This window comes from Spathaspora passalidarum (genome assembly GCF_000223485.1).
Source record: "Spathaspora passalidarum NRRL Y-27907 unplaced genomic scaffold SPAPAscaffold_6, whole genome shotgun sequence".
NCBI lineage: Eukaryota > Fungi > Ascomycota > Pichiomycetes > Serinales > Debaryomycetaceae > Spathaspora > Spathaspora passalidarum.
In genome coordinates, this window is record NW_006767430.1 from 329,198 (window position 1) to 354,894 (window position 25,697).

The window sequence follows — 25,697 nt, forward strand, 5'->3', positions numbered from 1 at the left end:
AGAAAAAAATTTTGTTAGTGCGATTTGGTATCACATTTACACGGACATTCTTGAAATTACGCAAATTGAAACGCGATTGCAAATTTACACTATATGATTGACTAATTATCTAAGGTATACGATCTCACTCTCAGGAACTTGAATGCCTTTTCATTTCTTAGACTAAACTGACTCAATTCTCCAATACGATCATCATCGTCTAGTTCATGCATCTTCTTTCTAATTGCATAATAGTCTAGCCATGATAACTTACCGTGCTTGTTAATGTGTCCTAAAGTGTCAATTTGAAAGATGTAATGGAAGGCGTAATATGGTACACTTCCTTGGTCAAGCACAATATGAATTCTTCCGTTGTCGCTCATTGACCATTTACCTTTATATATCTTGTGTTGGTTCTTTTTATCCTGTCTGGAGGAGGCAGTGGGAGCAGGTGCAGGTACAGGTGTAGCAGCAGCAGCAGCAGCGGCGGCTGGATTTGCTGGATGATCAACGGCGGTTACTGGTATGCTACTGTTCATTCTCAGCAAATGAGATACAACTTGTGTTGGTGGTAATATACTAAGCACTTTTATAACATCCCCATTAGGATAAAACCGAAGGTATCTATAATAAGTGATTATCTTAACGGGATTTGACCACAAGTTTGTACTTGAAAACTCCTTTCTCCCACCTTCACTATAATAATTGACAATGCTTATATAACACCCATAGAACTTGACAAATGGTTTACAGGTGAGTAATTTCTTCCATGAATTATCATATTGTGGAAGTAATGCCAACACTTCATCATTCTTGAATTGATACACGATTTGCTCGTCTTCGTCATGGTACACTTGTTTGGGATATACATGATAACACAAGTTTCTCCAAATGCTAGAGCTGGCGAATCCAAGATATGCAAACTTCTTACAGGTGATGGACATCTTGAACCACGATTCCACATTGTCATCAACGAGATACTCCAAGATGTGGATCCATATATCATTGGGGAGATATACCAACGGAGACGGACCGTTATCGCACTTGTCATAATGCTCATCAATATCCAACTGTTTGAATTGGTGGAGTAAAGTATCCACATTGATCAGTTTAACCTTGTTCTCGTCAAGTCGATACCCACTATTCTTCCCCTTCTCCAATTGCAATGACTTTATAAGGTGTGGTAGTTTATGCTGACGATACAAGAAGTCAACTTGTTCATTCAATTTGAATGCTCTTCGATAGAATTGAACGGCATCAGACATTAAGCCAATTGATTCTTTCTCCACCGCCTTCTCAAAAAGGGCGATGGCTTCATGATCAGTAGGCGAGAGCGTGTTTGTGCTCATGATTGGTGTTTATGTGCTAGAGTAAGTTTTTGTTCCTGTATACTGAAGATGATGGAGATGATGGAGATGACTGTTTCATGTAGTTTTCAGTTTGCTGGGGGGAGGAGGAGGAGGAGCGTGGATTAGTAATTGTGGCTGATTGGTTTTTTTTTTCTATACACTTTGCTTATCTCTATATATGCCTCACTTTAGCAACTGATTTAAGAAATCATCATCATCATCATCAATTTTTAAATCATTGAGTTTTGGTTTTGGTTTTGTTTGTTCGGTCAATGGTTTGTTGATTGCCAAGTTATTCAACAAAGCATCAACATCGTCAACCGAGTTGTCGTTGCCTACTGGTGTTATACCCAATGCAAGTAAATCTTCATCAAGATCAGCAGTAGCGTTCCCACCGGATCTCACCAACTTATCATTCAATTGCAACTTGTTGTCTACACTATAATTATTAATTTCAATGACTTTGTTCTGCGGTTGTTTGTTGCCAAACTTACTCTTGATTTGACTATAGAACTTTTCTTCCTCAACCAATTTCTTTCTTTGTTCGTCTTGTTCTTTCTCCTGCTGGGTCAACTCCCGAATACTACTCTTGGCATTGCTTCTCTCATCAAGAGAGGATTCCCCAATTATGAATCCATCCAACTTAGCAGGGTCAATATACTTTATATTCTTATTTTTTTCCTTCTGTTTGTCATAATACAAATCATTATAATCATCTGAATCCTTTTTGAGTTGGTTATAACTCTCCAATCCATATTCTTCTAGAAAATTATCACTGATTTTATTCAGGAGAAGTTTACGTGACTTAGGCTTACCGCCTTGAACATTGTTTATAAACTCCTCAAGATTGAACTTGGCCGGAGCTGCAGGTGTCATTTCCTTCTCTTGGTTTTCAGCACTGCCGAGGTATATTCCGTCTAGTTCTTCTTCCTCATCCTCCTTATCTCCTTCTCCGTTATCTTCTTGTTCTTGCTGTTGGATCTCAGTCATGATCTGCTGCTTAAGTTTGATCTTCTGCTCATGAGTCAATTCCTGGTCACTCAACAGAGGATAAAAATGTTCAAGCAATGCATCATCAACATCACTGTCCCAATCATCATCTGAATCCTCTAGAAGGATTCGATTACTAGTACCACTCTGTTTCTTGGATGTCCACTTGGTATGCACCTTAGGCTGTGATGGAGTAGCTGGCTTTATTCCATGTTTTTTCATAAACTTGTATTTCGCCTTCTTATCCCATTTACTATTCTTTAGCACCATCGTTACTGTTGCCGGGTCTTTCTGATGGTTGATAATTTTGCACTCGCGTAAAGGCACAAAAAAAATTTACAAGTGGACGTTTTAAACTTCATCCATCTGAACACTACGGCAATGTCAGACAAGGAAACACCAAAGTCAATCGAGGAATTACTTAAACTTCTCGCCTTGGGACAGGAGCTTACTCCTTCCCAGCAAAAGGAAATGAAGGACTACAAATTCTGGAAAACCCAGCCGGTACCTAAACTTGATGAAACGATCGACAGTGAAGGACCAATTGACGCTACTAAGACACCCGCAGATATCCCAGACACTCCATTACCTTTGATCTCTGACTTTGAGTGGAGCACGCTTGACATTGAGGACGATGCCCAATTAGACGAGTTGTACAAGTTGTTGTATGACAATTATGTTGAAGACACCGACGCCACTTTCCGATTCAAATATTCCCACGAATTTTTCAAATGGGCATTGAAGCCTCCTGGCTGGAAGAAGGAATGGCACGTTGGTGTCAGGGTCAAGGCTACTGGTAAATTAGTTGCGTTTATTGCTGCAATTCCAATCACCATTAAGCTCAACAAGAGTGAAAAAGTCATCACTTCCGTCGAGATTAACTTTTTGTGTATCCACAAGAAATTGAGAAATAAGAGATTGGCTCCCGTTTTGATCAAGGAAATCACAAGAAGAGTCAATAAACATGATATCTGGCAAGCATTATATACCGGAGGGATCATATTGCCTACACCCATGGCACAATGCAGATACCAACATCGTCCAATTAACTGGTCAAAGTTGTATGATGTGGGATTTTCACACTTGCCCCAAGGTAAAACCAAAGCCAATATGGTGGCTAACTATGCATTGCCAAATGTAACCCAGATTCCAGGCTTGAGGGCCATGAAGAAAGACGATGTTACTAAAGTGTTGGCGTTGTTGAATAAGTACCAAGAAAGGTTTGATATTGTGCAAGAATTCACCGAGGCTGAATTCTCTCATTGGATGGGATTGAACGGTGATGAACCTTCTAATGTCATCAAAGCATATGTTGTTGAGAAAGACGGGGAAATCACTGACTACTTCTCATACTATTTGCTTCCATTCACGGTATTGGAAAACTCTCAACATGATGAATTAGGAATTGCTTACTTGTATTATTACGCCACAAACACAGAAGACTCATACAAGACAAGATTAACTTCGCTTTTGAACGACGCATTAATCACGGCCAAGTCATTCAATGTGGATGTGTTCAACTGTTTGACCAGTCAAGACAATTCATACTTTTTGAAAGATTGTAAATTTGGCAGTGGTGATGGATTCTTGAACTATTATTTGTTCAACTACAAGACCTTCCCTATGCATGGAGGGATTGATCCTGAATCCAAGGTGGTTTCAGAAGACCAAACCAGTGGAATTGGTGTTGTTTTGCTTTAATACCCTAGAACTTGTCTTTAAGTAGTAGCAATATTACAGTTTACTCTGAATACAGATTAAGTTTTTTTTACAGTTTACGATTTACAGTTTTTTACACCATCGAGACATTTTTTTTTTCAGTTACTTTAAATAACCATAAAAATTCAGTACCATCTCATCTCATAGTATAAGCTAGCTCTACAATGATCTCTTCAAGTACTTGGGTCCCAAGGGGATTCGCGAGTGAATTTCCAGAGAAGTACGAATTAAATGATGAAGAAATGGAAAGAATTACAGCAATGGCCAATCTCGAATTATCCGATGCCAAACAACAACTCGAAGAAGCCCAGGCTGAAGAATCCAAACCTAGCTTACAAGAACAAATTGAAATCGACGACGATTTGAAAGAATACAACTTGGAATCATACGATGATGACGAAGTTGATCCAAACGGTGAGCCAATCACTATGTTCCCTGGTTTATCCAACACCGATGCCAAGTTGATCCAAGGTGACGAAGAAGGAGAACAGTTCTTGAGCTTGCCTACTGAAGTTGATCTCCAAGAAGAAAAACAAGAAAACCAAATCTATCCTACCGACAACTTGGTCTTGGCTACCCGTACCGAAGACGATATCTCATACTTGGACGTGTACATTTACGATGATGGTGCCGGTGCACCTCAAGGGTCCACCGAGGAAGAAGAAGATAAATTGGACCCAGACGTTGCTAACGGTTTAGTCAGAGATAGTAACTTGTATGTACATCACGATATCATGTTGCCTGCTTTCCCATTATGTGTTGAATGGATCAATTATAACCCTAAATCCGAAGCCAATGACCATATTGGTAATTTCGCAGCTATTGGTACTTTCGACCCTCTGATTGAAATCTGGAACTTGGATTACATAGACAAGGCATTCCCAGATTTGATTTTGGGCGAACCAGAAATGAACTCATTCACAGCCATATCCAAGAAGAAATCTAAGAAGAAAAAGTCAGCCCATGTAACCACCCACCATACCGACGCCGTTTTGTCTTTATCGCATAATAGAATCCACAGATCAGTCTTGGCATCTACATCTGCCGATAACACTGTCAAATTGTGGGATTTAAACAACGGTACTGCCGTTCGTTCATTCAACACCATCCACCACAACAAAACCGTCTCATCCTCACAGTGGCACCCAGTCGAATCACAAATCTTATTGACGGGTGGTTACGACTCTACTATCGGATTAACCGATGTGAGAATCTCCGATGCATCAGCCTCTACTAAGCATTACAAGGTCAGTCCTGGGGAAGAAGTTGAAAATGTAAGATGGGGCCATACATCCATACCAGAAATTTTCTATGCCGGTACCGATAATGGTAACATCTACGCCTACGATGTTAGAGTAGTCGACAAGCCATTGTGGACCTTACACGCACACGATTCGGGTATCTCATCTCTTGATGTAAACAACCACATTCCAGGAATGTTGATCTCCAGTGCTATGGGTGAAAAATCCGTCAAGCTTTGGAAGTGTCCTTCTACTGGTGGGCCAAGTATGATCTTGTCAAGAGATTTTGGGTTGGGTAACGTCTTGACCACATCTTTTGCAGGTGATATTGAAGTTGCTGGTAATTTGACTATTGGTGGTGTTAGCGGTGCATTGAAGATGTGGGATAGTTTATCCAATGGCTCTGTAAGAAATGCATTCAAAGACGAATTAAAGACCTTACAAGTGAAGGCTAAGGAAGAAGCAATCAAGATTGGCCGTGCTTCGAGAATCGCAAGAAAGTACCACGGTGATGCCTCAGAAGATGTCATGACTGTTGAAGCCGGTGGGTTAGAAGATGATTCTGATTCAGATGGTGAAGACGCTCAACTTGACATGGAGGATGAAGATGAAGAGTAAATGTACAATAGTCATATATTAATATATAGCAATTATAAAGACTTTTCGAAAAGTTCAATCAATTCTTCTTCTGGTGTGCCACTGGAAATCGCATCATTGACAATACCGTTGATACTTACAGTAGGTGTGATATGAACACCCACACCTCTCAAGTATCTGGTAAAGTACTTGACATCTACAGCAGTAGCATTTCCGGCGTTACTTGGAGTTTCAGAATGGGGGATTTCCAATTGTGACAAAATAGTCTTTTTATCGAATGCCAACTTCAATTCTTTGGAGACAACATCGTAAATCTGGGCATAGATTTGATTTCTGGTCAAGTCAATGTTTGAAGTATCATAAAATGATTCCTTATTCTTGAACAACACTTCACTCAATTTCCAAAAGTCACCGTTGGTATCACCACTAGGCTGTTCACGTAACAATTTAGCATAAGCAATGGCAAACTCATTCAACAAGTTGGAATTAGTGTGCCATGGTTGGATAACATTAACATACACGAATTGGAACTTGCCTGGGTGTTTAGCTTGTAATTCAGGAATAACCTTGTTGTATAATTTCAAGTATAATTTGGCACTAAATGGACAATTGTAATCAAGGTATAAATTGATAATGTGAGGTGATACACCTTGTGAGGCAGCCAATGTCTTGGCAGAAAGATAATAATGAGTTAATGAATACTTTGGCGAGATCATTATGTCAATTGTGTTTATTCAGGGGGGAAAGGAATTGGTATAATTTGTGTCAAATTGAAAAGGACAAACCCCCAAAGGACAAACCCCCCGAGAACTGAAACCCCCCACGCTCGCTACCCCTCTCACCCTTCAAAAAAAAGTGTGGCTGACATGCATAACTAATAATACAATTTTAATACAAATCTAACATAAATACAAATATTACATCATCTTCTTCTAATCAGATCTTCAGCCGAGGGCCAACGATCAGGAACTTGAGAAGTATCAAAATAATTATCCCCACGGCTTCTGGTCAAACGAGGACTACTTTCTTCACTAGGATTTAATCTCTGTGATCTACGAATCTGAACCGGGATCTCCACATCGGCAAACTTCGATTTTCTTCGTTTGGTACGGTTAGTCTTCTTACAGTTAGCGCATATTTCATCTTCTAACTTTTCAACCTTGTTGGTCTTACATTTAGTGCATGTTGAAAGTTGATTGCCTTGCAGATCAAAATCAACAACATTGGTAACTAAGTCAAGTTGAATTTCATCATATGTAACCGTTCTCCCAAGATCACTAGCTTTATTTGCTTTTTCAAACTTTACCGGGTTCGCTTCATCTCTTTGGGCTCGGGTATAATTCTTCAGAACCTCAACAATAGAAATGATCTCAATGTCGGAATCATCCTCTGACTCAATAGGTGCAGCAGATCGAAGGTTTTTTCTAGGTGTAATAGCAGATGGCTGCTCTTTCTCTTTCGTTTTAGTAGTGGTATTCTTGGATGATCTAGTTCTGGTAGTAACTTTACTAGAATCTTCAACATCCACTTCCAGATCACTAAGGCTTTTCCGTGTTTCAGATTCTTGAACAGCTCCCGCAGATCTGAGATGTCTTCTGGGAGTACTAGTTTCTTGAGCAGCTACCGCAGATCTGAGAAGTCTTCTGGGAGTAGCAGTAGTAGTTTCTTGAGATTGAGGAGTTTGTTTGGGCTTCTGTGATGTAGAAATATCTACCTCTTTAGATCTTAAGCTTCTAGTTCTTCTTGGAGTTTCTTCATTTCTGTTCGAATTTTCACTTGCAGTCTCAATGTCTTGCTCAGGCTCGTTACTTTCCTGTTGTTCTTGTTGTTCTTCTGATTTAGTTTCTTCAACTCGAGTCGGCTTACGGGTTTTCTTGGACAGCAACCTATTTTTTTGTTTACTCTTTTTATATCCTTTCTTGGTAACTGTTTTTGTACTTGAAATAGTACCAAAAATATCTTCTTCGGGTTCTTGTTCAGGTTCATCATCTGTATCATCCAACATGATTATCCCACTTGTTAAGTCAAACCCTGGGGTTTTACCCCAAGAAGCGGATTCTTTTTCCTTTTCCTCTTCCTTATCTTGAGTCTCTTCTTCATCATCTTCTTGCAGATCCACTTCTTCCTCGTCATCATCATCTTTTTCCTGGTTTTCCGATTTCTCGACTTCCTTATCTTCATCTTCCAAAAAATCACCACCGACATCAGAAGAGCCTTTGTCTAGATTCCCAGCATCATCCTCTTCATTATCATTCACCTCCACTTGCTTCTCGTTAAGTTGACTACCATCCTTATGTATAAGATACTCTACTCTTAACTTACCAAATGCCCCAGGAAACTTTTCCCGCATCATATCAAGAGCACCTGAAGCAGCAACCTCATCTTCTGTATTTCCATCAATAGCTCCTTCCATGGGTTGGTTATTGACGGTAATGGATTCACTTGATCCATTAGATTGGTCGTCTTCTGGGTTTTCAGCAGCTTCACTTTCTTGGGTAGACTTTTCAATAACAAAAGCAGTTTGAGAAGTTGTCGTTTCAACTACTTCCTCAGGCTTGTTTGCGTGCAGTTGATCAGTCAGTTCAGGGTTTATTGCATTAACCGAAAATCCCTTTCGATTGCTGAGCTCTTCAACAGTAGCTTCTTTATTGTTTGGTACTTCAGGGAAACCTTGCTTGTCTCCTGAAACTTCAACTTCAACTTCAACTTCAATGTGTGCTTCTTCAACAGATCCTTCTTTATTGCATTGTTCTTCCATTGATGTTTTCTTCTTACCCGAATCTTCAACAGTTTCTGATAAATACCTTAATTCTTGACTTTGCATAATGGCACCATAACTAGAAGGAAACTTCTTTTTCATTTTCTCCAAATAACGTCTCGCGTTTTTATCTGGAGCTTGGTTTGATTCTTCTTGTGGGCTGGATGGAGATGAGATAATTGGGGGGTGAGATGATGGTTCTTGCGAATGTGTTTCTTGGCCGTTTTCCATGATTGTTTCATTTATATTAACATGTGACTCAAGTTTCTTGTTCGATTCCCCTGCTGACCTATCTAGTTCACTTTCAGCTTGGTCTGAATCCTGGACATGTTTAATTCCATAACTGATTCGAGCTTCTTCAAGATCAGAACCTTTCTTAGTCACCTTTCGAGGGCTGACTTTTTGTTTAGACATTCCAACAGTTGGAGGCTCCATTACTATCTCATGTGCCAAGTTAGCTTCATGATCATGTTCACCAACCTTGTCTTCACCAGTTTTATTCTCACTAGACTCACTTTCTGGTGTCTCTTGAGATTTCCTGATTATTTCTCTAATAGCAGTCTCAAGATTGTGTGCAACTTGATCAGTTTGAGTGGATTCATTTGCAGAAACTTCATGTCCAGACCTTTCATAATTGACTTCAACACTGGCGCGTGTTAATGAATCTTCGGGACCAGTATTAAAAGAATCAGTTTCCGGTTGGATTTCAGATTGGGTAGCTGTTGCATCTTTTTCTTTTGCTCGAGACCTGTCTGTGGATTGTCTTTGGGTTTGAAGTTGAGAAGCAACAATGTCCTTATCTATTGTTTGCACAGCAGTTTGAGTTTGAGCTTCAACTTTCTCGGGAATATGGTTGCGTGTTTCCACTTTCTCCTGATCGGCATTTTCCATCCAGCTTTTAGTATGATCTGAAATTATATCCAGATGACTTTCAGCACCAGCGACTTGTTCCTTCTCATTCAACTCATAGGAAGACATTAAGACTTGAGCATGTGGCTCAGTTAATTTCTCTTTAGCAGGTAGACTTTCCTTGTCTTGAGTTGTTGTTGTTGTTGTTGCTTCTTCTGTTTCATTAGAAGCTTGTATTGGATCTTCATCAGATTGACTTGGCATTATTTGATCTTTTGTAACTAGTTGGGATTTTTCTTCGCTTATTTCAACCTGATCAACCGAATCATCAACAATCACTGGGGGTCTTTTAAGTCCAGAAAATGCCTCCTTTTCCTTTTGAGATTCATTCTCTCTGCTAACTTCTCCTACAGTCGACTCAGTCACATTAGGTTTCACCTTTGGTTTACTCTTCAAGTTGTTCTGAGATTGCAGTTGTTCAAGAATACTTTCCTGGCTCGTCAACAATTCTCTTTCTTTATTACGATCCATTTCCTGTTCGAAATCACTATCACTATTCTCAATGGGGTCTTCTTCTTCTTCTGCATGGTAATCGCCTTCATCATTAGAACTATTTATAACACGAATGGAATTTCTAGTCTTTACAACTTGACGTTTCTTCTTCCGATCTTTAACTCGTCTTAGTTTTCTAGGTGTTGGATGTTCATCAATTGACCGCTTCTTCTGAGTGCTTGTAACAAATGAGTCGTCCAAGGTTTCCAAATCAGGACTCTTCGAACTTAAATATGACACGTCTACAATTTTAACTTCATCGGAACGCGCATTGTCTTCTTTCAGTTTTTGAAACTCTTGCAATTCAATCTCTAGTATATCATCTTGTAATTCTTCTCCACTATGATTTGGGACAAACAATGATGATCTTCTAGATAAAGTTGATATTTCAGGTTGCTTCTCTCTGCTAGATTCGGGTGTCATCGATTTGCTGAGTAAATCACTCTGGGCTGCTGCTATATTGCGATATGCTTCCTTTTTGCCAATTTGAACACTAGGAGTGGAAGGATACGATTTATTCAACTCCTGTTCGAAAAACTTTGGAATGATGGAATCAGTTGCACTTGGGCTAGATCTTGTTTGAGCTGAAGCAACCAATTTCTTCGAATTAGGCGAGATGAATGGAGTCTTTGCTGTTGTAGGTGGCTTTGGTGAGTGTTCAAGTTCGGGATATACAACCAGTGCAGCAATCTTTTGAAGTTCTTCTAATCCACGCAAAGTCAATTTCGGGAGCTTAGCTTTAACAGTTGGTGTAGTTAATTGGGTTGTATTCGACCTCTTTGTCTTTTTTGTAGTTTCTTTTGAAGTACTTTGTTTGCTTTGTGGAATCTTAGGCAAATTGTTATCTGCTCTCTTAGGATATGCTTGTGTTCTCCCATGGATTCTGATTGACCTGTCATCAGAATCTGATTCATCAATAACAATGGGGATTTGTGAATAGACCCCTAAACTAGAAGAACGTCCTGATTTGGCTGCTGTTTTGGATGAACCAATTGAATCCTTTAGTCTTTTCAATTCCAGATCAAGGGCTCTCCGGGAACTCAGTAGTCCAGAGGGGGCTTTCTGACGTTTGCCTGTAGGAATATCTTGTGCAATCAGCTTGGCAAGTGCTTGGAGACTTTCAAGCTGGGCTTGATCGAGTGTTTTAGCTGAAGGGGCCTTCTTTTGTGTCTGTGTAGATTGTGCTGAATGGCTTACAAACTTCTCGGTTATAGGTTTTAACTTATTTGATGATGGGGTTGACTTGGCTGATACTTGCATCGTGGATGGCAGTTTTGGTTTTGATGCTAGTGTCTGAATAGGTTGTGGGCTTTCAACTTGTTTAGGACGTTTTCCAGAATGTTGTATGCTGTTGGTTTGTGGGTGTTTTCTTTTCTTTTTGGAATTTAGCAACGGGGAAGAGAACAAGTCCTCTACGTCGTCGTCAAGGTCTATTATATTTATCTCCTTTATTGACATAGGGGTAGTTACTGACGAAGGTGTTTTGTTCAGTGTGATGGAAGTATTCTGCAATCTAATAGATTGATTGCTTTCTTGCGGTCGTATTCGCTTTGGGCTTGGAGTTAGCTTGCCCATGTTATGCTCTTTTGCTCTAAAAGATTCTGTACCAATCTCGTGGGCGATATTTTGAAGCTCAGCAAGTGACTCTCGATTCAATTTTGAAGAACTCCCTGATGGTCCTGTTTGTTGCGGTTGTCGTACCACTTTGTTTGTCGTCTGTTCAGGTTTGTTTGCTTTATTTGTTTCTTTATTGGAACCACCTCTAACGTAGCCCCACACTCGCAGAAGCAAGGATCTTGGAGTATTGGCCTTATTAGCCAGCATTGGTCTTTTACTAAAGTAATCACTGATGTTGTAACTTTAGTCAAAACAATGAACCAGTTTTTGTTATGATTTCCCGAATTATGCGCGTTTGCGAATTGTTTAGCCAATCGAAATACAATGGGGGACGAGCGTCAGCAAATGTTCCAAACGAATATTTGAAGCTACAACTAAACACTAACAGCTACACAAACATGTCAAGTATTAGGATATATTCAATTACAATTTCCTTGGTCCGAAAATATTTAAAAACAAAAAATGTGAGTCCCTTGGTGTATGTCCATATAATACAAATTAAAAATGAAAAAGATTAGTATAAAACAAACAAAAAAATATCAGAGAAAACAACCTAGTTGTCATCTTTTCTTTTACTATTTCAAACATCACTTGACTAAAATCACAAACTTGCACTTGTCATATAACACGTCGTGGAATTTGATGTCGTCGTCTACCTCAAATTCCTTCAATTTCAGCAAGTGATGGTCCTTAAACTCTTGGTTTACAATCCCATTCTCGTTAATAAAGTCTTCAAAATCATTCTTCAAGTATAATTGAATGGAATCTGGGGATTTGGCATCATCAAAATTATGTTGGCTAGGATCTCCCAATTCCAATCTGGAATGTAATCGTGTTTTCAAATCTTCTAATCGCAAATTCACTGGTAACAACAAAACAAAGATGTCATCTTCAAAATAAAACTTGACTTTAATCTTGGTTTGTTGCTTGATTTCATTGTGGTTGGTAGGGTGGTCATGGGTGGTCATATTTGTAGTTGAGGATTCACTAGAATTATTTAACCCGGAATCGGCAGAATTACTGATAGAGTCGGATACTCGGGGATAGTTATTCATATTGGAATATTGCGATAATCTATCATTATGGGAACTGGATTTTTGACTTATTGGTTTAGAAGCTCGTTTGAGTTCAGTTTCACGATCAAACCCATTATCCAAAACTTCAAATAATTTCAAAACCTCCTCACATCTGGATATATGTGATGGTAATGCAATTAAATTCCTTAAATAAAAGTCCAATTTTTCTCTTCTTAGTTTTGAAATAGAATCATTGACAGTGATTAATGGTCCAGGAATAGATGGGATAATACGTTTGGAATTTTCAATCTTTCCTGCTTCATAGGGGAATAATTCCAACAACTTCACTTGTAAATCGTAAAAATCTTGATAGTATCGATATAAATAGCGGATTCTGCCATTTGATAGCACCGCCGTGACTAGATACTGGTATCTTCCTTGGTCTAATTGATAGGATTCCACATTTGCTTCTAGAATTGAAATATTGGATGAACTTAACGACGAACGGTTAGAGCCAAGGTGATGCCTTTGATTGGCATCGAAATATTGCGAGTTTGCTGAGATAGGTGGCGTTTGCGTTCCGGATATGGACCCCAATGGTATGGTGGAAGCTTGGTACTTTGCAGTTTGACTCTTCCATTCTTCCACAGTAGGGATCTTGAATGTTTCAATTGCTTTGACCATTTCATCATGGTTACTTGAATCGATTAAACTTCGGGCGGGGTTTTTACCTACAACGTCTATTATTTGCACATATGAAACGGGGATCAAACCTGGACCTCCTAATCTGGTTATTGGCTTGGCAATAAACCATTCGTATTCATGGTGGGCACAAATAATCAAGTTTTCTCCTGGTTGCACATCCAATTCATCTTCTCTTTCTGCTTTAAATTCATATAAAGTGACGGCGTATAAAGTTTGCTTTTGCTTTTGGCCCGGTTGTACTGGAGAATGGTTAATGTTGTTGTTTGTATTTGAAGAGCTGGTATTGACAGTTGCCGAAGGGCGAGATCTATCAAATACTTCAAAGTAGTCGATTGGGACCATCCCCTTAGCATGGGTCATTGGGTTTGTTGCTTCGTACCATCCAAGTTTTTTGGCGTTTCTGTGGAATTCGTCATTTCCATCGTCCAAAACATGGAAAAAGTCACCCTTGGAAAAACTCAATTCTTCAGAGCTTTGAGCCTTGTAGTCGAAAATTGCCTTGATGACTTTTTTGGGCACTTGTAAAACTGGGTCCACGTCATTGATATAGGAGCCTGAGACTCGAATTTGTCGGGGTGATGTTGAAGAGCTTGACAGTCTCTTGCTTTTTCTGAATGATTTCATCATTTGTGGTTAATGTTTGTTCTGTCGCCTTGAAATGATGGGAGGAGTTGTTTTGTTGTTTCTGTTTATGCGGCGCAAACTTGTAGTGGTTTCCTATAATTCAAAGGGTCTATTTGAAAAGAAACACTGGTGCTGTGTGGTTGTTTTATATGTCGCTTAACGAGTGTAAGAAATATGGTTCTTTTCTTTTTGTCAATAAGTGTATTATGTTTCGAATAAATGTCTAGTTGTAAATTTCTGTTTAGAACGGCTTAATCACAGAAAAAACGGAAATTATAACAAACAAGGATAATACAATGATTTTTTTAGTTTAAGAAACCCCACTCTGTTGATGGTTGCCAGGTTATTGTTTCGTGTTTCGAAATTAGGGGTTACCAGTGATGAATGTTTTTGGTTGTAAGTTCAAACGGTGTTGTCTAAATGCGGTACTTTTTCTTTTCTTTCTCACCGTACAAATTCACACAAGCTGATGAAAAGGTGTCTGTAACCTAGTGGCTTGATAGTATTGAGATGGATGTGGTGATATGACGTTGCAACGCGAACGTTTGTGATTCTCTTGATAAACCGTGAATGATCTATTAGGTGGTATTTTTGAACAGGAAAAAAAAATTGTTACAGCCAAAAAAAAATAAAATAAAATAAAATAAAGTAAAAGTAAACTAGAACAACAAACCCGTAGACGTAGCTGAAATTAATTTCCTTAATATTTTTTTTAACTTTTAGCGTGGAAATTAAATTTTTATGGTCAGTCGTGCACGGCGATAATTTCCCATCTATATACTCTTTTAGAGACATAGCTAAATTTAAATAGCTCTGGATCTGTACGTGGGGCAATTTATAGGGTTACCAGGTAGTACTGAGATGGGGAGAGATTTCACTAGACTAAGACTTTTAAGTTGAACCGTGTAGTTTTTTGTCTCTAGTAACTACAGAATTTTATCTTTAATCAATGGCATACATACATCCCCCCCTCCCCTTTTTTTTCCAATGGACACAAAACTCTTTTGTTCTTGTGGCTTCTTGTGGTCTCTTGGAACGAAATTCTCTCATGGATCATAACCAGCCCTTCCTAATAAAACATTACAGATCTTGTTTCGAGAAGGAATGCAAACAAAAGAATATGACTAAAAACTTTACCATTCTGTGCTGTTTTGTTTATCCTGCAATCTAGATTGCGTTGTATCAATGTCCATCACTTTCCGTTGAAAGAAAACCACTAGTTTGTGGCGTTCAGGTACTGGTTTGTGGTACAATGTATTTTTTTCCATCGTGCCAGTTTGTTAAACTAGGAACGAAAATAATGCGACAACCCAACCGAGCACAGTTTTTCCCAAACAGGAAAAATTCTCAGATTTATTGCGAGAGTCGATTCCCGGCCGCAAAAAAATTATATATGCATGTCATTATCGTACTACTTTGGTTACACGCTTAGAACAAATCTGATCAAGGGACAGCTGGAACTATTTGACTCTCGCAAATGACAAGGTGACCTCAGCAGAGACAAAGAAAAGGAAAAATAAGCATAAAAGAATAGACTACTTCTTTTCGGTGTTCTGTCTTCAAACCAACAAAGACTGGATGATTTGTAAGTAGCTGCTCTTTCTCTCTTGGAACTACAAAAGTCTGGGTGCTTTGATTACGACATGTCTGTCTGGGCTATTCTATTAATATTACATTATTGGCATTATATGCTATCACAAATCCTTATCCAACTCGCTTATGCTTTGAGAGCTGTCTCTAGTTTGGTCATTAAAAGAAGTGCTCTGCAACATAAACAGGATATTGCTTGGTATACGACCGGAATTTGACAGGTCTAGGCTTGGTCCTCTTGACCCTAGGCTCTGCATTTGCAAGCTCGATAGTTCCGTATTTATATACTGCAGGTAGTCCACGTCGACCATGGCACCAATGCTGGGATTTGGTGTTATTATTGTAGGACCTACCCTAGGTAGTTCAGGATTCCCTGTAGGAGAGAGCAATTCATCTTGCTCGACAGTGTTGATTGACCTACTAGGTATCTGTCCCACTGAATGCAACTCTAAATCTTGGTTGGCGTATACAGTTGCTGGTGGAGGCATAACTGCAGTAAAGTCTTCAGATTTGTTAAATTCTTCACTTGTGGTATAGTTTCCTTGTTGACTATCAAGAACTAGGAACTCCAGGAACTCATCCAGTGGGATTTCTGTTTGTTTTTTCCTCCGTTTTGATTGTTTTTGCTTGGGCTTCTTTTTCACTTTTCTCATTGCTTCCTCTTGTTCATGCTATTTGAATTGTTAGTACGAGGTTCACTCCAAAACAAGTTCCAGTTATACATACCTCTCTGTACTTTGCTAAGTATATCTTCAACGCTTCAGAATAATTCTCAAATCCTAACGATTGCATGGCCCATAATATATCTTCACCGTTCATGGTTTTCCTTTTCTCTAATATACACCGATCGGCAGCCTGGCTAGTTATAAATGAAATAAACTCAGACACACATTCTTGAATGCACTCTTTTGATTCTTTGGAAAGTTTAGCTCTGTCAGGAAGGGCTTTCTTCATTACTCGAGCCACTAGTAGTAACGTTAGTATATAAATATATTTATATATATATATATATATATTTCTGGGCTAAGCTGATACCAAGAATTTCACATACCATTTGCTATCGGAAGGAACCTGTCCTGTTCTTTGATTTCATAATCGTTATTCTGCCAGTCGTCATCTATTTCTGGGGACAGCATTGGATCTGGGAGCTGGTTGTTTTTAGTTCGGCTATTGGTGGTAAGGTTGTTAAGTGCAGACAGTATTGTGCATGCAAAATTTTGAAACACAATTAAACTTCTGAAGTTTTAATAGTAAATGTATGGTTATTTTTGATGTTATTGGTGTCTAGTACGGTCAATTCATGTAGTATACACGGCAGTTGGAATATTGAAAGGATAAATGAGTGTTTTTAAAAAATCTGTAGTTTTGTGCCTCGCATGAAATTTCCGATGTCGCAGAACAAATTTCCTGCGATCCGATCAGATAAATATTACGAGCGTTTGGAGCAATCTTGCCGCCCCCGGGGAACACAACAAAGACGGTTGTTTCGGACACGGCATCGCCAATCACTAGTAATGCTTGCTCGGGCATCTCCAAACAATAGTCTTTGGTGTATGTATGATCCGTTGTAGTTTGTATACTCTATAATCTAACTGTTATTCAAGCCTCAATTCGCAATCAGCCAATCACGAGCCGGGCACCAATATAATAAATTCTTATTTCATAATACAAGCACATTCAACCCTAAAATAATAATACAATGTGAATAAAACAAAGAGAACATATTAATCTACATTCTAACTAATACCTTCCACCATTCACATAAGTTCCAAAATCCTTCTTATGTATGCTTGATAAATCTCACAGTCTTTAACCTCGTCCTTCCAATACTCAAAGAGAATATTCGAATGCTCAAATGCAGCCAAGATCCCTTGCTTACTCAAAACAATATTAACCAAGGCATTTATTTCCTCCAACGATTTAACCTCGGAACCTCCAGGACTGTCCTTCAGATTCTGTTGCTTCTGGGCAAGGTAAGCTTTGAATTGGTCATCGCCAGCAGCAGTTTCAATCATCCCATGGATCTTCTTATACATCAAGAACTGGAATACATTACCAATGAACGAGTTACGCAAGTAGTACCACAGGCCCGGGTGTCTATGTGCTCCCAACTTAGGGATACTTAACTTGGGCAACGAGATAAGATTCTGGATGAAAATACGAAGGATCTTGGCTTTGGCTTGGTGCATATCTTTAATGGTAAACACAGCATCATCATCTTCGTCATTCTTGGGGGAGTATTCAATCAAATTGGAAAAGTCTTCTTCCGGGAATTGTTTCTGGTAGAATTGGGGAGCTTTGATGATGTTAAGATAGTCGATTCCAATATCGTATTCGGCTCTCATGTCTTGTGATGATATAGTTGAGTCAGGAGATTCAGTCGATGTGAAATTGCTCAATACTGAAGCTTCACGCATATTGGCTTCTGCTACCGCCATGGTAGCCTCTAACAAATCAACAAACGGGATCTTGCCTTCAAGTAGCAAATAAATCAACGGTCTAAACAATAACAATTTCGATGTAATCACCCTGGTTTTGATATACATGATGGATTCGGATTGAACTCGATAAAGCAAGTCATCATCAATCAAGAAATCGTCCAAGTTGTCAAAGATGTCTCCAGCAACACTAGCGAAAGGCTCCATCTTTATATCATTCTTCTTGTCATACTTTTTCTTAATCCGGCGATAGATTTGGTCAACGTTGCTTTCTTGAAGCACAAGACTTCTGATTTCCGGTGACAACGAATTGATAATCCCATTGTACTGATTCAAATACTTTATGAAAAGATGCCACACAGAATTCTCGGAAAAATCCTCCAGATCCCATGAATGTTTCAAGCTATTCTCAAATGAGTAAATCTCATCACACATTTTATTATCGACTTTCCTTACGGCAACTTCAGTAAGAAAGTAATACCAAGTATACTCATCATCGTACTTCTGGGCTAATTTAATCACGGAATCACTATATTTCGATTTGGATATAATCGAAGCCTGATCAGGTATTCTAGGGAATGAGATTGGTGGTTCCATTTGAGTTATTCCTGATAATGGTACAAACGGTGATAATTCTACATTCAACTCGCATTCTAACTTGAGCCCACTCCAGAACAACCGGCCGATTGTTTCTCTCTGTCTAGCACTGACTTCGTTCAAGTTGGTTTTTCTAAGCAAATACATCATGTGCTGGTTGGCAGTGTTGATTGTTCTGTGTGCCAATAAGGGTGACATTCCGTAAAGATAGAATTGATTGAGCAACAAGTAAAACTCTACGGACGTTAAAGTATTACTCTCGAGTAAAAAGGGAAATCCAATAATTAACAACTGCGAATAGTTCAATAATTTGACGGCAATGCGTACTCTATCTCGAGGAAAGCTCTCAGGCAAGTCCTTGAATACATCAGGACCGCCAAGGCAACCAAGGTCTATGGATCTAGCTTCCTCGAGGGAATCGGAAAACAGGCTTAGGTTCTCAAGTTGGATGGGGGTGCTTATAACACCAATGGCACATATTAAAATAATAAGTGGAATTGAGTGGATTAATTTGTAAAACAGTTCAATGCTGTCGTCGTTAATCTCAATATTTTGCTTCTTGTAGATTTCTTCCACTTTGGCCGGCAATACCGTCTCATCAGTAATATCACAAAGTTCTATAAGTGTTACAAATGAAAATTCTGGCATTTCTGCACTTATGAGCTGATACTTTTCAAGTGTATCAAAGAACTCGAACGTGTCCAAAACAGGAATTTTTGAATAACAATTCACAAAGAATGAGTTGATAATGGTGGAAAAATTGTTGTACAAAAACTTATCCAATAGTCTAGTGTTCTGAACCCTTTCTATTAATGAGTCGGTGCGTCCCAAGCTGGTGAATGAATTGTCATCATAGTGGTTAATCAAGGTTTTCTGGATATGTTCAGCTTCACTGGGTGTGTTTTTCAATGTTTTCATAAATGAGCTCCATTTGAAAATTGACGTTAAAGACATATCCCATATGCATTTGTCAAATTGAAATCGTTTTTCATGGTCAGATTTTTCGATTCCCATGTTCGACTTTATGTCCTTAATATCCTTCAACATTACATCTAACTTGGATAGAATGTTTAATGAAGCAGGATCATAGCTGGAATAATCCTTTTGTTGGTCATCAGTTCTATAGTGACAATTCATATTCCCATTCTTAGTACATGATCCACATCGAGGACGAACATTGTCACACTTGATTTTCTTTAATCGACAAGTATCACATGCCGTCAAGGCTCTTTTACGAGGATAAGTTGCAGTAGCTCTTGTAGTTTCTGGTCCTTGCGAATGAGTTCTCTTTTTGGAATGTGGTTCATAAGAAACTGGAGTTGGAATTGCGGTCAACACCTGCTGTTGGGGAAATTGAGGGTTAAACTGTGGTAGTGGTTGTTGCTGCATCATGGGAATCTGGCTATTCGGTCCCATTGGCATATGTGCCATTCCGGGAGGTCCAGGTTGGAGTGCTGGGTTCATAATTTGTGGTTGTTGCTGACCTTGATTTTGAAAGATGCCTTGGTTGGGACCTGGCCCGGGACCTGGACCTGGGTTTCCTTGGGGAAAAACTTGAGGTTGCATTCCCGGAGGTGGTAGTTGTTGATAGTAGTTGGGATTGGCTTGGTAATACTGATTTTTCACGTATTGTTGTTGTTGTTGCTGGGGTCCGATTCCATGTTGAGGTGATATTGGTTGCGGTGTTGGAATGGCCAGTGGAGTTCCTGAGTTTAGACTGCTCACTCCAGACTCTGGTTTTCCTTCTCTGTTGTTCATTGTAGTATGAGTTGTAAAAGTCTATTAATTCTCAGAGAAGATGCTGGTATTGTTAGGTCATGCAATAATGTATCTTGTTTACAGAAAAAGTTGTAAAATGCAATGAAGTTGAAGTGACGATTTGACGGACTTATTTGCTTTCTGTTCTTTGAATTACCTACTTTTCATTCAAGCCGCGCTGGTAGTGTTTCTGATCTCAATGTAAGCCCCTTGCTAGTAATAATTGCACGTGTATAGACGATCCGATTTTGTAACTAGATTGTGGTGATGATGGACGATTTTGTTTGGGGGAAAACTAAAAAAAATGCGCTTTTGCTAAGCCTAAAGTTCCATGCCGCCTCTTTTTTTTTGTTGGCTTGTGTGACAGTAAATTTTCATATGGGATTGAGATTCAGCCCCAGGTCCCACTCTACTACAGGGGGGAGGTCTGCAAGTGCACCAATTCATGTTCTAGGGTTGCTGGAGATTTATGGGTATGTTTCAAGCTTTGTTAGTTAAAGTTAGCGATATTCCTGTCATCGCTTAAATTACTTCCTTTGCCTATACCGCCACACGTCAGTCCACCCTAGATATTTTCAGGGGTGTTAAACCTTTTTCCTGCGGGTGATTTATCCGCTATACGTCAAAACTCTATACATTGTTTATACATTGTGAGCGCCATACCACTATAATTCAATTCATATGTCACTCGGTGTAGTTCTATGATGCGTATCATATATATTTATTATATATTCTTATTTATAAACAGAGTCTCTCAGGTGCATAACCCAAGTACCTTTTTTTTTTGTGTGTGTGTGTATCTGTATATGTTTAACCTGGTGGTAATTGAGAGGCATCAACGATATCAGCAGCTACTGGTTCTTCATCTTCTTCGTGTCTTTCCAATGGAGTTCTTGGTAAGGCCATCATACCAGATCTAGCCAATTCCAAAATACCAAATGGCTGTAACAAAGTGATGAATGAACTGACTCTCGATGGCTTGGCACTCAACTCCACAACAACATTTCTTTCAGAAATATCTACAACCTTACCACCAAATTGTTCAGTAAGGGCGGAAATATGATTGAAATGGGAGTGCTTTTGTCTAAGTGCTTCTGAAGGTGGTAAGTTGCTTGGGTGGTAAGCTGATTCACAAGCGGTCAAGTCAGGAATGGAAGAGGCATCATCAACATGTAATTGATGAGTAGCAATCAATTCTTGGAAATATTCTGGACCCAACAAGGAAACTCTAGCCAATAATAATTCTCTTCTTATGATTTCAGCATTGGTGTAATCTAAAACAGCATAGACTGGAACTAAGTCTTCAATTTGTCTTCTCGCTTGTTCAATGACACCATCTTGACCCTTCAACACGATAGTCATACGAGACAAGTCCTTAACTTCGGTGTTGCAAACAACTAAGGAATCAATGTTGAATCCTCTGGCTGCTAAAGTACTAGAAACACTAGACAACACACCCGGTTCGTTTTGAACCAAACAATTCAAAACATGTTGCTTCTTTGGAGCCTTAGATGGAACAGGCGTTTCATACAAGATTGAGGAAACAGCTGTATCTGCTGACCAACTAGGAGTATCTATAGTGGGGAGAGGTGGTCTCTTTTGATTCCTGTGTAAAGTCTTGTATGCCAACGCAGAAGTTGAACTCGAACTTCTGGTTCTGGTAGAAGTTCTAAACACGTTTGCTGATCTCTTCAACATGATTGCGTGGTGTCAAGAAGAACTTTAAAAAGAAAACAAGGTTTGTGGTTGATTTATAAACTCAGAGTGGAGAACGAAAATTTTTCTACTGGGGGAGGGGGCTAACGGAACAGCTTGAAATTAACTATGGAGGAAATGATTCATTTTTTATTAGTGCGCGCACTAGCAGTGTTATCATTTCGTAAACGGCCCGGTTTTGGCCTACGACATTTGATCGTAAATCTCTTCGCGACATCCAACAAAAAAAGTAGGTGAGTCACCCGGACAAACGGTATGACCAACATTGCTAGTCTCATGATTAAGCAAAACGGATCAACGGAGTATCCAAGGGCATCTCCTGAGACTTCTGATGTCTTTCATTATTTGAAATTTAAGCGGAAGGCTGAGCTACTTGTGGTATGTCTTTTTCTCCCCATAGAGTAAGTTGTTGCCTAGGTCTTTATCCCTATACTGGGCATTTATACTTATGTAAGGATGTCACTGTATCATTACTGAAGACTGATACCCGTTGATCTAGCTGTGATTATACAGATGAAAATAGTTGAGATTGCCGACTATTGACTTTTATAGCTCAAATTATTGGGCTTTCATCACTATTTGAAGTTCACAATGGTTTGAACACTCTCTTGTCTTTTTTTTCATTAAAGGCAAAGAGTTACGTCCCAGAATTGCATTAAGAAGAAAGAAGTATGTTATGATAATCAATTAAACTAAAGTCCGTCTGGTCCTCTGACTGTGGTTGAGCTCAAAACCAGTATGAAACTTTTCATTACACAAAACGTGACAAGCCCTCAATTGAACAATACAGAAAAATATTAATTATATTGGTTCCAACGTGGGCTCCCTTTGTATATTTCGATGCCACTTATTCTCTTTTAAGGAGCTAACATATAGACTCAGGGGTTACTAAAGACTAAAGAGCATGATAAGAGATAAGGCCCAACTAGTAAACCATTACAAAAAGTCAAAAAAAAAATCGTCCTTTAACAGTATATAATATTTAAATAGAAATGTCCTTACAACAATAATCCTAAAGCAAGAGCAATTGGTCCACCAATGGAAACAACAACAGAGTCACCACCGTTAGTCTTGGTAATTGAAGCAGTGTGAGAGTGAGACTTGGAACTGGACTCGTGCTTGGAAGAAGAAGTAGTAGTAGTAGTTTCACTTGAAGTTTTAGATGAGTGCTTGGTGGATGTGACTTTAGTAAATGAGAGTGAAGGAGTACTGGATGGAGGAAGGGTAGTAAGGGTAGTCTTGGTGGTCTTCTTTTCCTTCTTTTGGGTCTTCTTCTTCTTATCCTTGTTGTTGTTCTTCTTGTGGGCTTTCTTCTTTCCCATATCCTTGAACTCATCTTGTTCGTTTATTTTGCCAAGAACAGGATAATCGAATTGAGTGCCATCAAGAACCAAAGCATCTTCATTAATCAATCTTATTTGTTCAAGGTTAACAGCTAAGGCGGTGGCTGCAACAGACAATAACGTTAAGGATTGTAACTTCATTTTTGCAAACTAATCGTGTATAAAAAGAGTATAGAAGAAGATATAAAACAGAAAGAGCTTAAAATCTTAGGAAATTACAAACATTGCTATATCCTCCTATATATATGTGTAACCCCGTCGAGGCGCTTTAGCAAAGTTAAGGCATATTTTCCCTCCTTTCCGCAATTTAAAAAAAAATTTATTGTTCTTTATTTTTTTGCAGGATTCCATCTTGCATGGGGCAAATCTCAGTTCTGGAATCACATGTACCGCTATTATAATTCACTAAATATCTCCTCTTTTTGGGGGGAGGGAAAAAAAATCTTACCAGAAGTTGATTAGTATTGGATTCCCATGGTTATTCATATATGTTTGGAACCCTGGATAGAGGTGACATATATTAAAGAATCGATGCTTTGGCGCAATTTCAATCTTTTGGCTTTAATTTAAACACAAAAAAGGGTAGAGAAAATAATTCCGTTCACATAAAAAAATATTTCGATTGATCAAGTAAGTTGTCACAATACCGTTAAATGTAGAATTATAGTAAATCGTGCTTAAACCGATGAGAATGCTGTGTTTTTTTTTGGCCCTCTGTTGGCCCTGCTTAGATTGGGACAGTTTTAAGTCTTCTCGCTGAATAATTACATTTACTGTTTAATACATCTATGGCCAAGTTTATCATATTGATTGCTCTTGTAATTCTATAAAAAATGAAATGAAGATCACATATTTAATTCACTTTCAAAACTCATTGGAATATGTTGCCTCGACTTAGCTAGAATCAATACTAACAGTAATCTGAGTTTCAGCGTTAGTGTGAGCTTTCTTTCTTGTCTAGTACCATTCCCTTTCAAGCAGGATCTATAAACAAAGTTTCGTGGGTCCTAGCTATGGTTCCCGAAGGGGTTCATCTTAGTAAAAACTAAGAAAAAAAAAATATAATTGGTTTGATTAATGAAAATTGTGTGTGTTAGATCATAAGTTTTTGCAACTTCTTTGTCAGAAAAATAAGTAGTTATTCCTATTTATTTTTTTTTTGCAGCACTACTACAAACTAAATGAACATAATATCAAGAGAATAAACGTCCGAAGGACTACATGTATATCGTTTTTGAATCAATCAATACATTCATTTAAAATTATATACTATATAATTGAGTAGAATATACTCATTTTGAATTGAAAACCAAGTATAGTACCTGACCATTTAAGATTATATGATGAATTCTATTTCTAGATATTTATTTGGATAATAAAACTTTCTAGAAGTTCAATGAACCTTATAATACCATGCAAGTTGAGATTAAGCAACATAGTATGATTGTTTGGGAATAAATCAGGATACTAGCAGAAGAAACAGCCTTGCCAGATGAATCAGTACTTTCAGTAGTCGGTATAGCTGAGGTTGAGGAAGCAACTGGGAGTGGCAGAATGGCGGAAACTGGATCATAACGAGTTACTGAAGAAGCGAGATCTTGTGGTCCCACATCAGCGTGTTCGCTATCTGCAACTAAAGCAGCACCGGAAATAGCAGTTAGATAAAAGCAAAATAGTAAATATTGTTGGAAAATCATTGTTGTTAGTAGTAGAGGAATGGTATTAATTTCAAACCAAAAGGGAAAAATCACTCCCTTATATAGTTCTCAATTGTGTTTCTTCTGTGACATAGTATGAGAATATAACATGGCTGATACTAGGTTAATTAGCTTACAAATTCATAATTAGGGGTATCCCCTATTTTGCCATCAATGTTGTAGTAGTCATGTTTAAGGTCCGAACTGTAGAGGAAACAATGGATTAGGGGCGGCTGAGAACAATGGGGTTTTTTCTCTATTGGCAATTAAGACCGAAATAACAATAATGACTAACATGTTTGTATAAACAAAAACAACGTCTGGTAGACAATCCCTTGTTGCAGATGAATGACTTCTGTCAGCCTTCTCCGCATAGCCCTATTAATGAATAGCAATAGGAACAGCTATTATTTTCATCAAGGAAGGTCTAGAACCCATGAAAAATTTTTTTTTGCTTGTGAACCACCTTGTTGGACAATGTAGAACACTATCTTGCGTTTCACGTCAGATGCGCGTGTCAAAAAAGAAGTTTCTAGCAGCATTTTGGTTGTTTGGCTGTGAT

General features: G+C 38.6%; 12 protein-coding genes across 12 annotated transcripts; 2 read left to right on the forward strand and 10 right to left on the reverse strand. All coding sequences in view use genetic code 12, as the record gives it.

The window, feature by feature from the left end:
* Positions 1-101: 101 nt before the first annotated feature.
* SPAPADRAFT_142902 (SCF ubiquitin ligase complex subunit) lies at positions 102-1,328 on the reverse strand (the record flags this gene model as incomplete). Its single annotated transcript, XM_007376755.1, has 1 exon — positions 102-1,328. The coding sequence occupies one exon, from the start codon at positions 1,326-1,328 to the stop codon at positions 102-104; it is 1,227 nt and encodes a 408-aa protein (XP_007376817.1).
* Positions 1,329-1,463: 135 nt separating this feature from the next.
* On the reverse strand, positions 1,464-2,621 carry SPAPADRAFT_72710 (uncharacterized protein; the record flags this gene model as incomplete). The annotated part of the gene is made up of 1 exon (XM_007376756.1): positions 1,464-2,621. The coding sequence occupies one exon, from the start codon at positions 2,586-2,588 to the stop codon at positions 1,512-1,514; it is 1,077 nt and encodes a 358-aa protein (XP_007376818.1).
* A 57-nt stretch (positions 2,622-2,678) lies between these two features.
* Positions 2,679-4,087, forward strand: NMT1 (glycylpeptide N-tetradecanoyltransferase; the record flags this gene model as incomplete). Its single annotated transcript, XM_007376757.1, has 1 exon — positions 2,679-4,087. One exon carries the CDS (start codon positions 2,700-2,702, stop codon positions 4,017-4,019), a length of 1,320 nt encoding a protein of 439 aa, XP_007376819.1.
* An 83-nt stretch (positions 4,088-4,170) lies between these two features.
* PWP1 (rRNA-processing protein) lies at positions 4,171-6,611 on the forward strand (the record flags this gene model as incomplete). The annotated part of the gene is made up of 1 exon (XM_007376758.1): positions 4,171-6,611. One exon carries the CDS (start codon positions 4,202-4,204, stop codon positions 5,894-5,896), a length of 1,695 nt encoding a protein of 564 aa, XP_007376820.1.
* On the reverse strand, positions 5,929-6,591 carry SPAPADRAFT_142882 (uncharacterized protein; the record flags this gene model as incomplete). Its single annotated transcript, XM_007376759.1, has 1 exon — positions 5,929-6,591. One exon carries the CDS (start codon positions 6,589-6,591, stop codon positions 5,929-5,931), a length of 663 nt encoding a protein of 220 aa, XP_007376821.1.
* Positions 6,612-6,797: 186 nt separating the features above from the next.
* On the reverse strand, positions 6,798-11,858 carry SPAPADRAFT_51988 (uncharacterized protein; the record flags this gene model as incomplete). Its single annotated transcript, XM_007376760.1, has 1 exon — positions 6,798-11,858. The coding sequence occupies one exon, from the start codon at positions 11,856-11,858 to the stop codon at positions 6,798-6,800; it is 5,061 nt and encodes a 1,686-aa protein (XP_007376822.1).
* A 193-nt stretch (positions 11,859-12,051) lies between these two features.
* BEM1 (phosphatidylinositol-3-phosphate-binding protein) lies at positions 12,052-14,603 on the reverse strand (the record flags this gene model as incomplete). The annotated part of the gene is made up of 1 exon (XM_007376761.1): positions 12,052-14,603. One exon carries the CDS (start codon positions 13,997-13,999, stop codon positions 12,239-12,241), a length of 1,761 nt encoding a protein of 586 aa, XP_007376823.1.
* Positions 14,604-16,252: 1,649 nt separating this feature from the next.
* HAP3 (Hap3p) lies at positions 16,253-16,722 on the reverse strand (the record flags this gene model as incomplete). The annotated part of the gene is made up of 2 exons (XM_007376762.1): positions 16,253-16,551; positions 16,638-16,722. 2 exons carry the CDS (start codon positions 16,720-16,722, stop codon positions 16,253-16,255), a joined length of 384 nt encoding a protein of 127 aa, XP_007376824.1.
* Positions 16,723-17,129: 407 nt separating this feature from the next.
* ZCF27 (Zcf27p) lies at positions 17,130-20,379 on the reverse strand (the record flags this gene model as incomplete). Its single annotated transcript, XM_007376763.1, has 2 exons — positions 17,130-19,892; positions 20,106-20,379. The coding sequence occupies 2 exons, from the start codon at positions 20,377-20,379 to the stop codon at positions 17,344-17,346; spliced, it is 2,823 nt and encodes a 940-aa protein (XP_007376825.1).
* Positions 20,380-20,732: 353 nt separating this feature from the next.
* ILV6 (acetolactate synthase regulatory subunit) lies at positions 20,733-22,085 on the reverse strand (the record flags this gene model as incomplete). Its single annotated transcript, XM_007376764.1, has 1 exon — positions 20,733-22,085. One exon carries the CDS (start codon positions 22,075-22,077, stop codon positions 21,190-21,192), a length of 888 nt encoding a protein of 295 aa, XP_007376826.1.
* Positions 22,086-22,180: 95 nt separating this feature from the next.
* PGA53 (Pga53p) lies at positions 22,181-23,611 on the reverse strand (the record flags this gene model as incomplete). The annotated part of the gene is made up of 1 exon (XM_007376765.1): positions 22,181-23,611. The coding sequence occupies one exon, from the start codon at positions 23,577-23,579 to the stop codon at positions 23,094-23,096; it is 486 nt and encodes a 161-aa protein (XP_007376827.1).
* A 1,063-nt stretch (positions 23,612-24,674) lies between these two features.
* SPAPADRAFT_62665 (uncharacterized protein) lies at positions 24,675-25,156 on the reverse strand (the record flags this gene model as incomplete). The annotated part of the gene is made up of 1 exon (XM_007376766.1): positions 24,675-25,156. The coding sequence occupies one exon, from the start codon at positions 25,133-25,135 to the stop codon at positions 24,842-24,844; it is 294 nt and encodes a 97-aa protein (XP_007376828.1).
* Between the last annotated feature and the right edge of the window lie 541 nt (positions 25,157-25,697).